Source organism: Eschrichtius robustus, chromosome 7 (assembly GCF_028021215.1).
Source record: "Eschrichtius robustus isolate mEscRob2 chromosome 7, mEscRob2.pri, whole genome shotgun sequence".
NCBI lineage: Eukaryota > Metazoa > Chordata > Mammalia > Artiodactyla > Eschrichtiidae > Eschrichtius > Eschrichtius robustus.
The window spans coordinates 109,467,900-109,489,156 of record NC_090830.1 but is presented as its reverse complement, the minus strand read 5'-3'; the positions used below and the strand labels follow the sequence as shown (position 1 = coordinate 109,489,156).

The following is a 21,257-nucleotide window of genomic DNA, read 5'->3' as shown; positions in this document are numbered from 1 at the left end:
AACAGAACCTTGACTTTGCCAAAGGAAATGTCTTATTATGAAAATCCCCTAACCTATTGGACTTGATGCTCCAGTTTCTGTCAGGAACATCTGAAAATTTTGTTTATATCATCTTTGGCTGAGAAAGTAGAGAAGATAGGAGGGAACTCTGCCAATTTTTTCATTCCAGTTGACAAGGAAACTTCTCTGAGGTAAAAGTGAGAGACCAGGTATTGAACCTATATGACACAGACTTTAACTCCTAATTATAAGGGAAATTTTAAATGCATTTTCAGTGTCCCACTTATACTTTTAAAAGACCTGTTGTCACTTAAAACTAAGAAATGGTTATCAGAGCAAAATTAGAATAAAATTTTCCATCCGGCTTCTTTTGTGTGGAGAATTTGATTTTGTGCAATTCAAGACTATGTCAGTGTGCTTTTGCAAATGTCAGAATTATCAAATTATGTAATGAGATTTATAATAATGTCTTCATTCAGGGTTCAATAAGCTGTTTTCCAGCTGGCAGTTTCCTGGAATTGGACTTTCTTTTGAACTTTGAAAATTGTGCACATTTCTAAGAGTCCATATTCTATTTCATACTGGGTTTCTGTGCCAAGATTGCTGTTGTTTCCAGCTTCTCCATCAACTAATATTTCTCTGTGCAAAGTCTGTAAAGCCCTGTAAATGAAGCTCTTTGGGTTTGTAATGATTGCTTTCCAACATGTGAGGAAATATCAAAAGTAATTACTGAGTAGGTACTGTGGCTTCCCATTTGCACTTACTAAGAATGATAATATATGTTGGCAAAGTACCTACTCAAAGTGTTCCTGTCACTAACTCTCAATCACTCCCTGAATAGTAAGGATGAGGTAATGGCTGGAAATAAAAACCTCTTCCAATGGTTCTGTGCTGTGTCCAACCAGGAGGACGGCTTGTTGTCCCTGGTCAGAGGGCAGCACCCATCAAAAAAAAAAAAAAATTAAGCCCCAATCCAGAAAAATTTTGCTATACGAATGACCACTTTGGTTAATCTTGTTTCTAGTGTATTTTCTGTTGGGAATGATCCAGGTTGGCAATATGGGTTGGCTAGTTAATTACCAGATCTTCTCTTCACTTGATGTTGACAAAAATGGTCACCATAATGAGAACTAGACTCAAGGCACAGGATAGATGCAGGTCTTCTGCCTTTTCTCTCTATTGCCTCTGTCTCCTCCTCTCGAGATTGCCTGATGGAGGTGGGCTTTTTTCCACAAGACCTACTTACTCCCATCCCAGAACTGCCTCAAAACCTCACACGCTTCTTTGCTTTTCATAAAAAGGGAGCAAAGTACCTACCAGCTTCTATTATAGGAAATGAAGGGGAACAAAGATTCTCTGTCCCTCCCCAGCTTGATTCTTTATCTTTTTCACATGCCCTGGCTTTGGGGTAGTAAATATACTTTGGTGATTGCAAAGTTAACTATTCTTTTAAAATCACATAAAGTTTGATATCAATGAAAATATCCTAAAAGCCATTAGATATATAGTTTCGCCTTAAAGGATGGATCTTACCTTGCACCTTGAAGTCCACTTTACTGGGAGGCCTGGATCCACTTGAGATGGGCCTTGTAGAGCAGGGTCTGGACTCTAGACAACCTTAACGGACCCCATACAAACACAGACAGCGTATTCTATACTTAAAACAGTAAAATGTGAGGTTATTTGGGACAATTTCCTGAAAATCAGTTTTTAAATCTCTCTGTAGGTGATCCTAGGGTCTATAAGTTGTGGTGTTCATAGCAATTTAACTTCTGCCCAAGAGCAAGGGGAGAGGTAGAGAGACTAATCTAGTTATCTGCAGCCAGCATTTCTTTTCCTCAGGAAAGATCTTGACCTTAGAAATTCCTGAAGCATAGAAAACCCTTCTCCAGTGTTCAGAAAAAGTAAAGGGAGCTAGCCCCTTCTGCTAACCCCAGCTGAGTGTGGGGTGTATTTGTTCTGCAGAGGGTGGATTGATAGACAGAACTGCGTTGGTCATGCTTTCCCACCAGTTACACATTGTAGCCATTTCAGGTTCAGCCATGTGTGCCAGATTGAATTAAATGCTTTTTTAAAAGTCTCCAAAGCAGGAAAACATCTTTCTCCAACTGGTATTTTTTTTACATATTTGCTAATGAGTGTCTGCACAATGAAGATATGGTCTGTAGCTTGTTTTGCCAAGGAGAAATCCAATTTGGCTCTGGTGGATGTTGCTGCTAGTCAGATATAGTTTAATTCTTTAATTGAAGCAGCTTCAAAATAGCTTGTGGACAATGCAGTGTTCCACAGGCTTTCCTAGACCTGTCTGGGTGGAGACCACCTTCACTTTGTGGTTCTGAATCCCCTGAGCTTGTCAGAGTGTCTGTCAAGAAAATGTCTCCTCTGCAGCTGGTTGACCCTGCCGTTGGCCTGTTGGAGCTGTGGTTAAGTCTGTGGCTGACTTCACGGATTTTAATTCCCTCCTTGTTAGCCAGAAAGGTGCTAGCATTCTGCCACCCTGGACAAAAGAGTGAGACAGCTGCTCTCCACATGCTTCCAGGAATCTCTCCACTTGCTCAGCTACTGTAGCCTGCCCAGAAGGCAGCCTGTTATTATGAAGCCTCTATGCTCTAAGTACCTTACATGCACTTAACTTTCCTGATTTGTACAAATACTTTGGGGACAGAAAAGTTTGGTGTAAAAGAGGACAAGTTTGGGGAAAGAAAAGATCTGCTCCAGGTCACAGGTGCTTGTGCCCCTCTGCATACCAACACCCAAAGGATGAGTCAGTTAAGGAGAGAGAGATGGGACCTCAGAGTTTGCTCGAAATCTACTCAGAGACCTTACTGGCTTTGGCCAAGTAAAAGCTAAGCTCTTCAAGGTGTGAAACTGTGTCTTAGTTATTTCTACTTGTCCGGTATATCACAGGTGCTCAGCAAATGTAGACTGATGATAATGATGATGATGATGATGATGATATCTAGACAAAAAACACATATCTACTACCTATTCATTCATTTCTAGTGAAGGCAGGACCTTGTCCCTGGCCTGATTCTCTAAGACTTTGGTGCACGCAAGTAATTGCCCCCATCTTTTTCATAAAAGTGCCACTGTTCACTTGTAACCTTTATCTTTTTTGCCCACTTTTTCTTTCTATCTTGTTTCTGAGTTTTTCTCCATATATACTTTATCCTCTGCTTGTTCTCTTTTGATTGGCTAGTCGTTTGAATTATGTCTTATCTACCTTGGGCCATGCTTTCCCCATCATTCATCCTTTCTAGAATATATTCAGATAACATACATACAAGCACAGGCATTTATAGAAGATGATTATTAATAGTAATATCAGCTGATATTTCTCTGTGTCTGTTACTCACCAGGCACTGGGCCTTTGCATTCATTATGTTAATCCTCACAACATCTTCAGAGGTAGGCACAAGTGTTATCCTATTTTACAGATGACAATCCTGAGGCTTAGAGGGAGAGTAACTTGCCCAAGGTGGTAGTCACACCCAGGAAGTGCTGAAGTTGAACTAGAACTCAAGTCTGACTTCAGTTACTGCCACCCACGTTATAGGTCACAAAAATGATGTCAATGAGGTCTCCTGAGTGAAAACAAACCTCTGTACCAGTAGCCCCCTCACTCTGTGAGGACATTCTCCTTGACAAAGCCCTAGCCACTCAAGCCCAGTCTTCACTCACTGCCTCTCAACTTCTGACCAACTCCAGGTGAAAGCTGTAAGTCACACTCGAGAGCCTTCCTTGATTACCCCAGCATGACTTTGCCACCTGCCCTCATTGTGTTTTGAGAAGAGCTGAAGGAATATTCTGGGGCACTAGACACTGGGATGGAAGCTTTCCCTTACTCTACTTCCTGAGTGATAAGCACCAAAAGAAAGAAAACATTCATGGGTAAGAACTGGTTCTACCTTCCAGGACTGGGCCAGGCACTTTCCCAGACCTCGTCTTATTTAAAGTTCATCATGATCAAGCAAGAAAGGTTTTCATGGTTGAGGAACTTGTGGCTTAAAGCAGTTGACTGACTTACAATGAACACAGATAAATGAAATTTAACTGGAATTCCAATCCAGGGTGCCTGACTCCAAAGCTCATGCTTTTCTGCCTCTGCTAGGATCATACACAAGTGTCTGGAAACCCAGAGTAGTCCAGGGAGCCAACACAACTGCAAAAGCAAAGAGCATAATATAAGTTTTCCATGCTTGGAAATAGTTGACTGGAGTGAATGGAAGGAAAGTTCTTAAATGATTCTTAACAAGATCTTAGACGTTCTTACATATCACCATCGAACATAAAATGTTAGGTTTAATGGGATATTATTTACTTCCACTCCACATAAATAAACAAGTATGGGTGTGTCCACACGTATATTTATGAGATACCCTATGAAGTGTGGGAGGGAGATGCACCAATATTTTCTACTTTCCACACTCTAGGTCAATGGTTTGCCAAACGAGGAGCCCCAGGGGAGATTTGGCAATGTCTGAACAAATTTTTGGTTATCACAACTAGAGGAAGGCTGTGCTACTGGCATCTAGTAATTGTAGGCTAGGGGTGCTGCTAAATATCTTGCAATGCACAGGACAGCCTGCCGCAACAGAGAATCATCACGCCCAGGCTACCAAGAGTGCTGAGGCTGAAAGACCCTGCTCTACATTTTAAGACGAGGGAAATGGTACACTTTCTCCCAGGTTCCTGGCATTGTAGAGAAGGGCTTATTCCTAGCATATCCCCCCTGCATCCTGGGTAAAAAATAACTGTGCCTGGAACCAGGAATCTGTTTAGGAAAAACTCACTGTTTTTTCCTTTACTCTCACACTACTGCCATACTCACAGCAATTCTGACACCGGATGTGTGGATTTTTTTCTCATACCAACCAATTATCTGACACCAGCTGGGTGTCCTACAATTCAATGTAGTTCTGACACTGTCTACCTGGAGTTAGCGTCAGATCCCACAACTTAATGGCTCAGTCTCACAAGACTGCCCCCACTTCAGATGCCAATTACAAGTCTCAGGTTGTCCCTGGTACTTTTGACCGACAACCTGGTATAAATCAGCATTCCTGTGACTTCCTCCTCAGGTTTGATAATTTGCTAGATCAGCTCACAAAACTCAGGGAAACACTTACTTAAGTTTATCAGTTTATTATATGATAAAGATACAGATGAACAGCCAGTTGAAGAGATACATAGGATGAAGTCCAGAAGAGTTCTGTGCATAGGAGCTTCTGTCCCTATGGAGTTGGGGTGCACCACCCTCCAGCACATGGATGTGTTTACCAACCCAGAAGCTCTCCAAACCTCATATTTTGGGGATTTTATGAAGGCTACATCATGTAGGTATTATCAATTATTAACTCAATGTCTAGTTCCTCTCCCCTCTCCAGAGAATGGGGGAGTGGGGCTGAATGTTCCGAACTTCTAAATATGCTTGGTCTTTCTGGTGACCAGCCTCCATCCAGGAGCCCAATAAGAGTAGCTGCATTAGAGCAAAAGATGCTCCTATCACCCAGGAAATTCAAGGGGTTTAGGAACTCTGTGTCAGGAACCAGGGTCAAAGAACTGAGGAACTGAGGGTAGATAATAATAATGTATAACATTACTTCAGAGACTCTCTCAATCAAGGAGAACCCAATGAATTTAGGAAACTTGACAATCCTTGTGAAACCAGATTTCTTATCACTTACTTTTCTGTTTGCTGAATCCCAACTTAAATTGAGATTCTGGCAGCCTGATCCTTTTCTCTTCCCTGCAGTGCTCAATTGATTATCACATTTGTCCCAGGTTAGTTCTTCATATTTCAGGCCTATTCTGGGCCTGCTCGGGCTCTGCTCAGGTCTTCAAAGTGCAGCAAAGAGGGGTACAGGGCATCTTAGGGGGTAGTTCAGCAAGGAGTGTGCTTGCCTGTACCTAATTCAGCCAGTGACGTGTGGCCTCTCTTTTACTAATTCAGAGCATTCAGAGGAGCAGAGAGGATGCGGCTGATTTTTATCTCCAGGCAGCACTAGCTCTGAATTTTTAAGGGAGCTTCAGACTGAATTCTCTAATCAGTGAGATAAGATGTTTGGCTGCGTACTGACATCTTACCCATTTGATCAGGCCAGTAGTTTTAATTCTAGCAATACTTTTGAATCATAGATTCAGAGAACTACAGTAGTGAAATTTATCTACATAATTATAGTATATTCATTCATTAATTCAACAAACATTTATTAAGCACTGGTGCTGGGGCTATAATTCTGTCACCTCAGTACATTGCTTTATATCTATGTCTATGCCTCAGTATCCTCACCTGTAAAAAGAAAAATAACAGTGCTTCCTCATAGGATTTATTGGTGAATTCAGTGAGATAATATGTGTGAAGCACATATTAAGCACTCAAGAAATGTTTGTTGACATTGTTGGAAGAAACATGGACCCTGATCTCACTGAAGTGTCTAGGGGAGAATACACTAGTAAATAGGCAATTAACAAACACTGTGAAAACTGCTGAGGGGGTTACCTCAGTGTTCACAGGATCACATACAAGAGAAACCCTAACCTGGACATGGGGCTTCAGAGAGGTTTCTAAGAGGAAATTTCACTTAGGCCGAAACCCAAAGAATGAGAAGGAGTTGGCTAGGCAGGGCATGGGCGGAAGAAGTACCCTAGACAAAGGGAACGGTATTGCTAAAGGCCCAGAGGTGTGGGAGAATAGGCCTTTCAAGGAACTGGAAGAAGGAAAGGAGTAGTACTCAGAGATAACTACTGTTTTCATTTAGGTGTATATCCTTCAAGTTTAATTGCACAGAGACACTTATTTCCCCTCAAAAATAAGATCACCCTATTTTAGAGTCTATTCTTTTTCTACACACTATAATGAACATCTTTTGACATCATTAAATATGCTTCTAAAATAGAATTTCTAGTAACTGAAAACTATCCATAGTTGGATCCACCACAATTTGCTTATCCAGTAATTTATTTATTGAACATTTAATTGTTTTGAAGCTTTTTCCCCAGTAAAAATAATGCTGTGATGATCATGGAACCAATTAAGATTCTTTGGTCATAAGAAAAAAAGGGAGAGAAGGAATCTAGGGAACTTAAGCAGAGAAGAAATGGGGTTGTTGAAAAGCTGAAGCACCCAGCTTGGAAAGGATAGGATTCAGGGCAATGAAGAATCCAGGTGGCAGCACCAATGAACATTCAGTCCCCTCAAGTTGCCACTCCATAGAGTAAATCCAGTCCAGCCGCTCTTAATATGCTTGGCCATCCCATTCAGTTTCCAGATTCCCTGGAAAGAAAGTCCAACTGGCCTAATATGATCAGTTACTCTCCTCAAGGAAGATCAGGGAAACTTGATAAACAGTATACAATCATGGCTGAACCATATCCTAAAAGAAAATCCAGATGCTGTAATCAAAAGGAGGAAGAATTGATATTAAGGCACAAAACCTACGACTACTACAACCATCTTACTGATAAATCTTTGCACATATCTATGATTATTTCTTTGGAATAAGTTACGAGAAGTGGAATTGTTAGGTCAAAGGGTATACAGCAATTTGAGGCTTTTGATGCATATTACCAGGTTATTCTCAAGAAGGATTACTTCTGGCAATTCATCCTTTCTTTTTCTTTTTTCTTATTGTGGTAAAATATATATAACATAAAATTTGCTGATTTAACCATTTTGAAGTATACAATTCAGTGGCATTCAGTACAGTCACAATGTCATGCAACCATCTCCCATGTCTATTCCCAAAATTTTTCATCACTCTGAACCCATTAAGCAATAACTCTCCATTCTCACCTCCCCCCCAGATTCTGGTAGCCTCTATTCTGCTTTCCGTATCATGAATTTACCTATTCTAGATATTTCGTATAAGTGGAACCATACAATATTTGTCCTTTTATGTCTGGTCCTTCACTTAGCATGTTTTCAAGGTTCATCCATGTTGTAGCATGTATCAGAACTTCATTCCTGTCTATGACTAAATAATATTCCATTATATGGATATACCACATTTTGTTTATCCATTCTTCTGTTGATGAACACTTGGGTTGTTTCCACCTTTTGGCTTTTGTGAATAATGTTGTAATGAACATTCACATACAAGTTTCTGTTTGAGTACCTGTTTTAAATTCTTTGGGGTATATACCTGTATACCTAGGAATGGAATTTCTGTGTTAGGGTAATTCTATGTTTAACTCTTTGAGGAACTGTCAAACTGTTTTCCACAGTGGCTATACCATTTGGCAAATCATTCTTGATACTAAACTCTGGGAAATGTTTCACTGATATGCTAAACTTCATGACTGGACTATTCAAGATAAGCAAGAATAGTTCAATTGCATTTTTTGCCAAAAGTCACTCTCATTAAAAGCATGTAGTTTGGCATTTTTATAGCAAACTTATCAGTTTTGCCCCAGCCATTTTGAACCCAGACAACATCACCTATCTTGTCTCAATGAGCAGGTGAAGGCAGGCCTATATAATTCTTTGTGCAAGCTTGTGATTTCCTTCACTTGCAGCATGCCTAGAATTCTGATTTTATATTCAGTGCTTCTGGTGCCCCTTGTATGATGACCTTCTGGGCTGCATTTCTAGGTTGGAGGCTTCCTGATTCTCCATTCCACTCAGTTCTCTGGTTTGGGCATCATCCCCACTGGATTGGGCTAGAAATTCCTCACTACTACTACTGTGCACCACAGAACCCCAGCTGAGCCAGTGCTTCCTCCCACCCTTGCTCAGGTCTGGGATTGATGGGGCTGAGTACAGAAAAACTCTGTAATTTGTTTCAGAACACATTACCTGAAGTCCAGTTGTCGATAAGACTGGCTAAGAGAAGCAAGGGGCAGGGGACCAGACTGGGGGATATGGGTACCTTCAGGCCCTTCTAGTTCCAACTGTTTATTGAGCACCCTTATAGGTGTTCAGGTTCTAGGTGCTATATTAGGCAGCTGTGAGAAAACACAGTCCTATCATCATTGAATTCATAGTCTAGAAAATAAGACACACATGAATCAGAAAATCCTACTAATAAATGTGTAAATATAAACTGAATCAAGTGTCCTAAGGGAAATAAATTGTTTTCTGAGGACACACAGCAGAAATGTGGTCCAGGAAGACTTCCCTGGAAAAGTGACCCTAGAGTTAACATCTGAGCTAAGAGTTAACAAATTTTGTGTGTGTGTGCACCCACGCATGTTGGGGAGGGGTGTGCGGGATAGGAATGGGAGATAATTAGAGAAACAGGAAGGCCCTTTCCATGGGGGAAGGGATAAAAAAAAATCAATGTCCTTGAGGATAAAAGGCCAAGTAGAGAAAGGTGGTAAGGGACCAATTCATGGTAGAACCACTGGTTTTAGCCACTGTCTCTAGCCTGCAAGCAATGGGGAGCCATTTGGCAGTTTTAAGTAAGGTGGTCAAAAAATGGAGTGGAGGGGATTTCATTCCCTCTAGAGAGGGCAGCAGGGAAAATTGTAGCTTTTAGTATTATTTCCAAAGATGCTTCAGTCACATGGAAACTTTCTAGATTGCCCTGCAGCTCCCCCTCCGTGGAGGAAGTTGGAGCAGCTGGGTTCTTTCCCTTACACGTGAGCTCTGGCCCACCGCCACATCTAGAGCAAAACTCCATGGGGATGTTCCACTTCACTTGTTCTTGGCTCTCTAAGGTCAGCTATCTAGATAAAGAGTGGCTACTGGGGTAGCCTCGTGCCTACTAGAGCTATGTTTTTGTGACTTTGGAAGTCAAGCAAGAGGCTCCACGATGGAAAAATATTTGTCATTTGGCTGTCACACTTCAGTGCATGTACACTTCCCAGAAACAGAAAATATTGAGATTAAACAAGTTTAGGCACCTGCAGCAACTCCTATCAGTGCTCAGGAAAACTATGACCTTTGAACCTTGCGAAGTTATCATTTCACTACCATTCAGCCCTGAAAGACCTCCCATCAGTTTCAGGAGGTGAATCTTGATTTGATCATTCATTCAATCAAATATTTACTGAGTACCAATATCTATGTTCACAGGCACCAGATATACAAAAGTAGGCCCTGATCTCAAGGAGTTTCCTTCCAACCATCCTTAACCTTCCCAACACATGCACACGTGCACACACACACGTACACACACAAGTTATATTTATGTTTTCAGGGCAACTTAGAGCATAATTGTGTACATACTAGAATACAACTATTTTCATGAGGCTAAAAAACATCTTTCAAGGAATAAAGAGAAGAAGAAGCAACGTTTATTAAATATTTCGATAGATCAGGCACTAATAGATATTTCCAGGTGTATTATCTCATTAAATCCCTATGAGGAAACTGAGTTTTATTTTATTTTATTTTAAACATTTTTTATTTCTTTAATGTTGTATCTATTTTATTTATTTATTTTTGGCTGCATTGGGTCTTTGTTGCTGCGTGCGGGCTTTCTCTAGTTGTGGCGAGCGGGGGCTACTCTTTTTTTTTTTTTAACATCTTTATTGGAGTATAATTGCTTTACAATGGTGTGTTAGTTTCTGCTTTATAACAAAGTGAATCAGCTATACATATACACACATCCCCATATCTCTTCCCTCTTGTGTCTCCCTCCCTCCCACCCTCCGTATTCCACCCCTCTAGGTGGTCACAAAGCACCGAGCTGATCTCCCTGTGCTATGCGGCTGCTTCCCACTAGCTATCTGTTTTACATTTGGTAGTATATATAGTCATGTACCACAATGCTCATTGCAGCACTGTTTACAATAGCCAGGACATGGAAGCAACCTCAGTGTCCATCGACAGATGAATGGATAAAGAAGGTGTGGCACATATATACAATGGAATATTACTCAGCCATAAAAAGAAACAAAGTTGAGTTATTTGTAGCGGGGGCTACTCTTCGTTGCAGTGTTCTCATTGCGGTGGCTTCTCAGCACAGACTTCTCTCATTGTGGAGCACAGGCTCTAGGTGCGCGGGCTTCAGTAGTTGTGGCACATGGGCTCAGTAGTTGTGGCTCACGGGCTCTAGAGCACAGGCTCAGTAGCTGTGGCACACGGGCTTAGTTGCTCCGCGTCACGTGGGATCTTGCCGGACCAGGGCTCGAACCCGTGCCCCTTGCATTGGCAGGCGGATTCTCAACCACTGCACCACCAGGGAAGCCACGGAAACTGAGATTTAGAGATAATAAATAACTTTCCAGGATTTGAATATATATCTTTTAACTCTAAGCAAATTAATTCTCCACTTTTGTTTCTCTGTGAAGCCTTCCCGGAATCCCTTGGTCATAAATAATTGTTTTGTCTTCTGAATTCCCTAAGTTCTACGAGTGGTTCCCGCTTATGTGGTGTTTACTTTAGTCAGCCTCGTTTTACAGAGAATTGCTTCATGTATCTTGACCCCTAGGTTCCTTGAGGACAGGAAGATGTCCTGTTCATCTTAGCATCACTTGGGCTGAGCAGAATATCTGCATGCCACTAATATGTGCTCAGAAAATGCTTGTAGAATGGAAGATGTATTCGCAGGCCTCACATGGGTGGTCAGAGCCTAAGGCCACAACCCAGCACCCCTTCCCACTCCTAGTTCTGTAGTGTAGCACCAAGGGTCTCATGGTCATGCAGTGTGGACCACCCAGGCCGCAAGCCCAAGCCCTGATCACATTTCCATCAGCAGCTGCCCCTTGCCACCTTTCCAGCCTAGTGGTGCACACTCCAAAGCGACAGTCCACTCCCAGGAAGCCAGACTCCAGGTTGAGGTCCACGCAGGTTCTGGCAACAAGACTCCTTCCCTGACCATACACCCCGCCCAGACTGGGTCACATGTATGATACTATACGGTCTCATAGATTTCTCCATTACCATTAGTTCTATTGAAATTAATTGCATAACTCATTGGCTTAAGGACTATTATTCTTGATAAGAATATAAACTTCATGATGGCAAGAACTGTATTTGTCTTATTCACCACTAATGCCTAGCATGGAACCTTAAACATAGTACACATTCCATAATTGAATTCTAGCACCTCCTATAAGCCAGGCACTCTACTAGGCATGGGCTTTAGGAATGAGTTAGTAGTCTTAGACCTTGAGGAACACATGGTTCAGTGATTAATCCAGTAAATTCTGCAACCCTCTGTCAGTTTCTTTCTTTTTTCCCATTTATTTTGGTTGAACTTACTCTGTATACTGCGTTTTCCAGCTTTCAGACCACAATTGACTTTCTGACAAATACTAAAGAAAAAGAAAAGATTTAAAACCTCTGTCTTTTTAGTGTCATCTGTTATTAGTTTTCCCTCTCCAACTAATAAATGGACTCTATTTTTCTTCGACCTCTTCTCATGTCTGATACACTTAAAGAATGTTTGTTTGGGTCTCTCTTTGTCCCTTGAAAATTGCAATGCATTCCTTGCTTTGGATTTTTTTATTGTTGACATGAAAAGTTATTATATTTGCCTTCCTTCTTTATGACTGTTATTGTTTGAAAAGTTCTCTTTCTATTGCATCTTTCATGCACTGTCTTTTTGTTGTTGTTGATGGTGTTAGATATATATGTGCATTCTTTATTTTTTTCCTATCTCATCTATGCATAAAGATAATTTTTTCTGCATTTTCTTGTCATTGCCTTAAGAGATATTCAGGAATTATTCCATTTGTTTAATTTTATTTGTGATTATATAAATGGCACATATTCATAGCAAAATAAAAGAAAGGAGAAAGGGAGGGAGGAAGGAAATATAATTTGATTCTGCTGGTTTACATGAGGGAGAGATAAGGACAGTGAGAGAGGGAAAGTGGAGTTTTTTTAAAAAGAGGTAGGCTAAATAGAGAACTGAGAAAAGAATAGGGGTGAGAGAGGAGTCTGAAAGTGGTGCACGGAGCTAAGTAAAGGTGCAAATTTCACTTTCACTTTGGCTTTAACCTACCGTCAACTGACTTACCAACCCAAATCCTAGATTCCCCTGAGGGGAATCTACATTCTACTTTGATTAAAGACTTAACTATGAAAGAAAAAACTCTAAAAGTTTTAAAAGAAAGCATAAAATATCTTTATGAACTAGACATGAGGAAGGACTTCTTAAACAACACAAAAAGAAATAGATATTTTATGCCCACTAGATTGGCAAAAATTAAGAAGTCTGAAAATAACAGGTGTTAGCAAGGATGTGGATCACAGGGAACTCATACAGACACTGCTGGAGGAAGTGTAAGTTGGAATAATTGGAATCACTTTGGAAAACAGTTTGGCATTATCCTGTAAACCTGAATATTTTTATACCTGCGTGTAACCCAGCAATTCCAGCACTACAGTTTGTATTATAGAACCGTGCTTCTCTAACTTTGACAAGCATCCGAATCACCTAGAGAGCCACACAATTTGGGGGCCTCACCGCTGGAGATTCTGATTCAGTACATCTAGGATAAAGTCCGTGAATCTGCATTCCTAAGAAGCACCAGGTGATGAGGCACTGCTGGTTTCCAATCACAATTGGAGTAATGCTTCTCCAGATTTCTTCACCTGGGTCTTAGGAAACAGGAACAAGAATGTTCAAAGACACATTGTTCATAATAGCAAAAATCTGGACACAACTCAAATATCTATCAGCGAATAATGGATAAATAAATTGTAGTATTTTTACACAATGGAGTATCATACAATATTGAAAATGAATAAACTGTAAGTACGCGTAACTACCTGGATGAATCGTTGAACCATAATATTAAGTGAAAAAGGTAAGTCAAAGAAAACTACATACAGCGTGATACCACTTTTATAAAGCTAACAAATTAAATAATATATTGCTTAGGAGCAAATATATATATATGGATAAAACTAAACTATGAAGGAAGGGAATGAAAAACATAAAAATGAGAAAAGGAAGACTCACATAACTAAATGCAACAGTGTGGGTATTATGGTAGCTTTTAAGATGGATGGTGGGTTCTCATATGCTTCAGAACTGTCATTAAGTTACATATATTCTCCTGTATATGGAAAACATATACATAAGAACTTGAAGCTATATTTAAAGAAAATTCTCACAGGTTGAAGAAAGGGCTTAGTCTTTCTGATTAAAAGTAGTCCCCAAATACAGGCAAATTAATGCAGAAACTCACATTGACACATTCCTGGTAAAAATTCAAATATCAAGGATAAAACATGACTCCTATAAGCATCCTGGCAGGACACAAAAGATAGAAAACAAACAGGCTAACCAAACATAGAAAAGAATTCATGCTAGCTTCAAACTTCTCTGCAACAACTACTGCAAAAAAATAATTTCAGAATTTATTTGGAAAAATAAATGAATATGACTAATTAAGGAACATTTGAACAAAGAAAGGAAAATTATAATGAAATGAACTTGAATCTCTAGATATTAAATGCTAACTATAATAATGAAAATGATGTGAAACTGATTTTTTTTAAATAGAGAGTTCAGTGGAAGAGAATAGAAAATCCAGACACAGAATTATATATAACATTTCTTATCAGTATATGTATCACAATATACATATCATAAACTATTATATATGACATATGCATATATTTATATGTTTATATGTGTTACATATAACATGATTTTAAATATATGTTTATAATACACATATATATGTTATATAATATTATATATCTTTTATATTATATATCACAATGTATATTATATTGTATATATGTGTGTATGTATTATATATCTGTATATGTATATATAGTATATATGTATTATAATATATATACACATTATACCATATCATATATTGTATAATATATACAATATACATTATAATACAATATAGTATATACAGTATATTATATATTAGATAATGACAGACATGATAATGTATAATATTATATAATATAAACATTTATATTTCATATGTATAAATTTTAGTTTGTGATAAAGATGGGTTTAGGGATAGGTTATTCACTATATGATGCTACAACAATTAGTAGATAATTTAGACAATAGTAAAGTTAGTACCATACACCAAAATATTTTTCAGTGAATTAAAAGTTTAAATTTTTATATGATAATATAAAAAGAACTAGAAAAAATATCAGTGGAGATTGATCTTACCCTTGTGTGAGGAAGGACTTTCTAAGAATAAAAGAAAAGGAAGAAATCAAAAGAAAAAGATTGATATATTTTTCTATAAAAATTTTTGAAATTCTTCATGTCAAAAAAATCATAAAAAGTGATAAAAAGCAAACTACAAATTTGGACAGAATATTTGTTTCATAAATATTCCAAAGGATTCTTACCACTAATATTAAAAGATATGTTACAAATCAATGAGAAAAAGGTGGACATCCCATTGCAAATACTGTGACTGTGATAATCTCTTCACAAAGATTACTTCAAATCAAAGACACAGAAATTGTAGTCAAGTAAGAGCAATGAATTTTTTTTTCATCTATATGATTGACAATAATGAAATATTTGCCATTTTAAATATAAGGAAACCATATTTAACAGCCATCCTAAGTCCATTTAAAGTTAATTAAGGTAAATGGGCAAGGCTTAGTGCTCAGAGCAGATTTGGAGCTATTCTGGCGACAAACGAGCTCTGGGACTGTGTTCTGATTTATTCAATTCACCAGACATTTTTAAGCAGCTGATGTTATAGATGACCACAAAAGGGAAAAAAAAAAAAAAAGATTATTAAAAGATGAAGGCTGAGAAGACATGATTGATGTCTTTAAGATCTTGAATAGCATGCCTGCACTGGAGAGTATGTTCACTGAATTCCAGAAATGGGGGGAGGGGGGAAGCTCCTAAACAAATTAGGAGGCCCTATTTACATGGTGAGTTATAAACACTGAAGTCATTACCCCATAATAGGATTTGAGAGCAAATACAAAATATGTTTTGTATCCAATATAAAAATAAAACATGATAATAGCAAATACAGTAGAAATTAAGGTGGTGGTAAATAGGCATTTGTAAGTTCAAACACCTGTGTGGATTACAGATTATTTATTAATCAGTTACAAATGGACGCTGGAATGTTTAAAAGCACCACATTGTTTTTAGTTTAGAATTATTGAGGATGACCAAGAATTAGCACCATGGTTTGCAGACATTCTTCTGTTTGTATTTTCGCCTCTGGAATCAGGACTCTGGTCTCCTGTCTGGAGGAACTTCATCCTCCTCCCACCACATTAAGAGTGACAATATTTGGAGGATGATATGTTGGATTCGCACATTGGTGACAATCCTAAAGATTGGAAATCTTCCATTCTATAACTAAACAGAAGTCATAAACCAGTATGAAAGTAAAGTCATAGGAAAAGGAAGTTGAAAATTCAAGGCCCAGCTGGTTGGTCTTTTATATGTGAAAAACTGATTCATTTGCTTTGTATGCCACTCGGGGTTTGCCCCACTGACATTTCCTCATTTGGCCAGTTGCAAAGGCCACTTTAGATAATGCCCACTTCATTATGAACCGAAGATGAGCGCTTCATTGGGGTGACCATGCTTACAGGGTTAGGGTCTCGCTGGTCCTGATTCACCATACTCCTGGTAAGAAGTGGATTCTGGCCTGCGTGTTTGTATGTTTACTCAGAACACCCGAATGTGTGTCTATCTCTGACTCTCTGCCTCTCTATTCTCCTCAGGACTACTGGCTCTCTCTCCTTTACAAGCGCTTGATTGGCCCCAAAGTCTTGGCTGTGCATGTGGCTGGGCTCCAGCGGAAGCCACGGCCAGGCCGAGTGATCCGGGACAAACTAAGGATTTATGCTCACTGCACAAACCACCACAAGTAAGTCTGCAGAGAGAGGGCACAGAAAGCCACCCCTGGGGAGCTTCAGGCCCCTTTGAGAATTTCATACATGGGACCCCTTCAAGACTTATTGAAAACCACTTCTGGATTCACTTTACCTGCTCTTTGCAGGTTTCAAATGATTTCTGATAAACAGCTTTTTCTCCAAGTAAACCCCCTTTCTCACACTTAGAGGATTTATTCATAAAATGTTCATAAAAATACATGCCATTTGTTCATTTACTTCTTCATCCAACAAATTTTTACTGAGCATTTTCTCTCAGCCAGTTGATGTAATGTCCAGGAGGCTTATTTGTATGCCTATGCCTGAACCAAGGCTAGAGATATAAAATCTGTTCCTAAGATACACCAGGCGAGCTTGAGGAAATAAGTCTACATCTCTAAGATGCATTTTCGAGAGCTATACCACTAGAAACCTAACCATATACCAGTGCATCCCAAGCTGAGAGTGCCCAAAAGTAGTCAGGCCAGCTTTAGAGCTATTTCAGTATTTGGAAAACCTTTTCAGCTATTTTAAAGGTTAAATAAAATCTAGGCTTCCTTTTTTTAGGGGGCCGGACTTTAAACAATCAGCACGGTAACAGGTATGATTATCCTCTTTTTCATCTGAAGCTCTGGTTGTCAGAGTTGTCTTTTAAAAAATAGGAAAAATAATTAGTAAATAAATAAAGTTTGGCAGATAAAATATTTTAAAACGTGAGGTTCATAAGGTAAAAACTTAAAACTGAGCCTAAAGCAAAACCCATCAGACCAAATATGGCTTTCTTACATCACTTTCTATTTAAGGAGCAGAGTAGGCAGCTCTGGAGGTAAGAACTTTTCTCTTCCTGCAGAGAAACCTTGTGTGGAGTGGGAGTGAGGGAGAAGGAAGCAAGTGCCTCCAGCCAGATCTTCATTCCTGTGAGCCTGTCAGGAGCTGATCACGGGTAGTGGAGGCACAAAGAGCTCCAGTGGTCAGGTTACAACAGACGCTCCTTCCCCTTCCTTGATGACAGAGGAGCCAAGCCAGTTAATTTATCATGATAAGATTTTTCAAAGAATCACTCTGAGCATAGCGGGGTCAGGGGCCAGTTGTCTTGTCTGTAGATACAAGTGCCTATTGTGGATGAGCGGAGGCTGGTTTGGGCAGAGGCCAGAGGCTTTCAACATCCCTTTTGCTCAACAGGAAGCTCAATCCAATACCTGACAGAGAGTGACTGCTTTATGGCCTTGGCTGGAGTTATCTGATCACCACACAAGGAAACATTGTATTCCTTGTCTCCACCCTGGCCTTGAGGTAACCACCCAAAAGGTGGACCCCCAGCTTCAAGAGAGAAAAATTACTCTTGGCACCTTTTGTCTCTTTTGGGAAGCACATCAGTATGTGCCCTTTATACTACAGGCCTGAGGACACAGGGGAAAATGTCAGTAGCCAAGCCACGGGCTTAGCAGAATTTGAGGGTCTTCACAGAGGTCTCCTCACATTGTTTCATCCCAGTGTTCATCCTGACGTTCTTTGACATTCTTGTGGGAAGTTGTCACTAATATTCTGAATATACCATGCCCTCAGGGCCAGTGCCTCATGCATTTTTGTATTCTTGGTGTCCAATAGAGTGACTGGCCTGAGGAAGGTCTCAGTGAATGTTTGATGAATGGGCGAGTGAATGAATGTAGGAATAGGGCATCAAGACATCACTGATGATTTACAGTTCTAGCTCTCTTTCCCTTTGCTGTTACCACACTGGCCAGAAGGAAGGGGTGTGGTGGAATGGTTAAGAATTCTGCCATTCACTAGCATCAAATCATTCATTGCATTCAATATTCTCTCTCCATCACCAGGTCTCCTCTGCTTTCTATGGGAAGTCACTCCAGAACCTCTCTGGGGAAACGGTGCCACTGTGCTTCTGTCAGTTCCATCCCTCTTTCTCCCTGTTACATAAAAGAAAGAAATGATTTTACTAATCTATTCCACAGATGACCTTAGTGGTTACTGGAGTGAAGGTCTTTTTGTTCCTATTAGAGAAGAAAGCCCACAGTGGATACGCTGAGCTGGCTGAGTTTGCAGATCTTCTCCATGTCAGTGGGTGTCTGGTGCCTTAGATAGGTGGGCACAAAGATAGAAGTGTCTCTGCTCCTTCTCTGTGGGAAGCCACGTGCCCTGTCTGTGCCCCCTCATCCTCCACAACAGTCACAAGGGAGCACTCCTGGTTCACTTAGTTTATTGGTGGCCTAAGAGGCCAAGGTCACAGAAATGTCCCAGAGTGGTCATATTAGCTTCACGCTGTCCAGTCTTGACCAATACTCTGAAAATATATATCCTTGGTCAGAACAGGGAACTGGGTGAAAAAGTATAAGTTTACCAGTAGAATAAACCAAAGAAGGGGTCTTTTAAAATAACTCCTGCACTCCAGTCTGTATTGAACACTTGCTACGTGCCAAGCATCTTGCCAGATATTTGCATTTGTATTATCGTATTAAATTCCAAAGGTTCTATGGTATCACACGTATAGGCAAGTAGCAACATTAATAATGTAAAGATTTTTACATTTGGAAAGAACCCTTAGAGATCTTTGGCCTGGTGTCCTATATAACACAGAAATGCCCTTTACAATCTCCCTGACAGTCATGAACCTCTACTTGAATACCGCACTCCCTCTCATGGCATCTCTTACACTGTGGGTCATTTCTGACCTAGTAGAGCATTGTCTTTTATGACTGATTTAGGATAAAGGGTTAGATACTCATACCAACACTAGCAGGTGCTTTTCTGCTTTCTGTTCTAGAGCCAACAAATTAGGACACTGGCAGCGTAGCAGTTCTCACCCTAAGTCTTCTTATTCAGAGAACGAGTAAGTTTTGACTAGGAAACCTTCTTTTTCTAAACCATTCTGCTAACACAATGTATGTTTCTGGGAGGAGCTGAGGTCCTTAGCCAAGTTCAGAACCAACTGGAGCCTGGTGGATACTGAAGCAAAATTGAGCCTTTTGGGGTTCAAGTTCGTTTATTATTGGCAAAGCACAACTTGCTGTTTCTCAGAAGAAGTTTTTTTAAAGACTCATAAAAAGGTTCCTGAGGCTTCTTGGACATCAAATAGCTCTTACAAAACAATATTTTGATGAGTTAAGTGTAAATGAATCAGAAACATGTGGATTAAATTTCCCTTAAAATACACAGGGGCTTTGAAATTAGGGAAAAAGATGTTTGGCAAAACATAGCCTGACTTTTACCGAACCCAAGAACTTTGAATTAGATTTGGAGACAATGGATCAACACAGTTTTCAAACAAACACATAGACTTTCACTGGAAATGGCCACGGATTTCAAAGCATCATCCTTCCTTCCCTTTCCTAGTCTCCCAGCTTCACCAGAGACACTTCTAGAACAGGGAGTGTTTTTCATCTGTAAGTCAAGATGCCCCTCCCCATAGGACACCCTCGCCTCTTCTATCCAAGATACTCCAGTCCCCGTCCCCGGTCCTGACTCACTTCCTCCCCCTCCCACATGGCAACACAGGGATGGCAGGCAGCAAAAGGACAGCAGAAAGATGAACTCCAGATACATGCATTCTCTGCTGGTGACAAAGTCTCACCATGAGGGAGACATGGAACAAGACAGATGTTCTACCAGGCAGAAGGGGCATTAACTACGAGAAGCAAAAGCCCCCTGGACTTGATGACATCAGAAGGTCGGCACTTGCCTCCAGTCCACACCTTCAGTAAGACCCCATTTCCTTAGGGAACAGATAGTCCTCCAAGATTATTTTTCTGTCGGCAGAGAATGTACATTCTTCAGGAATCTGGATTCTCAACATAGTACTTTCAGGTTGGTGCTGCATTCCCCAGCCAAGGATGTGTCTTCACAGCCAAAGGCCTCTGCTTAATGTCCTTGCCCATCAGCCAAGCAGGGAAAGGGGTGGCCGAGGGGGTCTTCAATGCCAGTTCCTACCTGAGGAGGCTCCGTGAGCTCTGTGAGAGCCTCTGCAAGTTGGTGTCTGGGCTGGCTTTCAGTACTGGCTTGTCTCCCCCAGTGGAACTGTGTAAATGGAAATCAGACCACTGCCAAGCAGCTTGAAAAGATAGCTTTCCCTGAAGCAATGGTGTGATTTCAGGTCTCCCTCCCACCCACCACTTCCCCACATCCCTCCCTTCTCCTCTGTGATCTCTAAGGGCTCATTCTGCCCCAGCTCTGCAGAGGAGAAACTCCTAAATGCAAACACACAGCTCTGTCCGCCTCTGCTGCTAGCCTTTGAGAAGGTTGTTTGATGGGAGTTAGCAGAAGGCTTTACCACAGTCTGTGAAAATTGGTACTCACGCATGCCTGCTTTTGCTCACACGCTGAAGCCCGCAGTGCCTGTAGTTAATGATGTCTTCCTCAGTTTTGCACACAGCTAAGCTAAGCTTAAAGTCCACCTATGGAATATAGTTGGTGTTCTTTAATGTTGGTAAACGCTAACATCGGCTAGCAGCATCTTTCTTCAGATCTCTGATGACACAAGTCTGCGCAGATAAATTGGCATTCT

General features: G+C 40.3%; 1 protein-coding gene across 3 annotated transcripts in view; it reads left to right on the top strand.

Annotated features, from left to right (window-relative positions):
* The window catches only part of HPSE2 (heparanase 2 (inactive)), a 626,583-nt gene that overhangs the window by 583,569 nt on the left and 21,757 nt on the right, over window positions 1–21,257 (top strand). For all 3 annotated transcript variants that reach the window (XM_068549005.1, XM_068549004.1, XM_068549003.1), the window contains one exon: window positions 16,592–16,737. In XM_068549005.1, coding sequence (XP_068405106.1) covers window positions 16,592–16,737 — 146 coding nt within the window. The remainder of the gene's footprint in view (window positions 1–16,591; window positions 16,738–21,257) is intronic.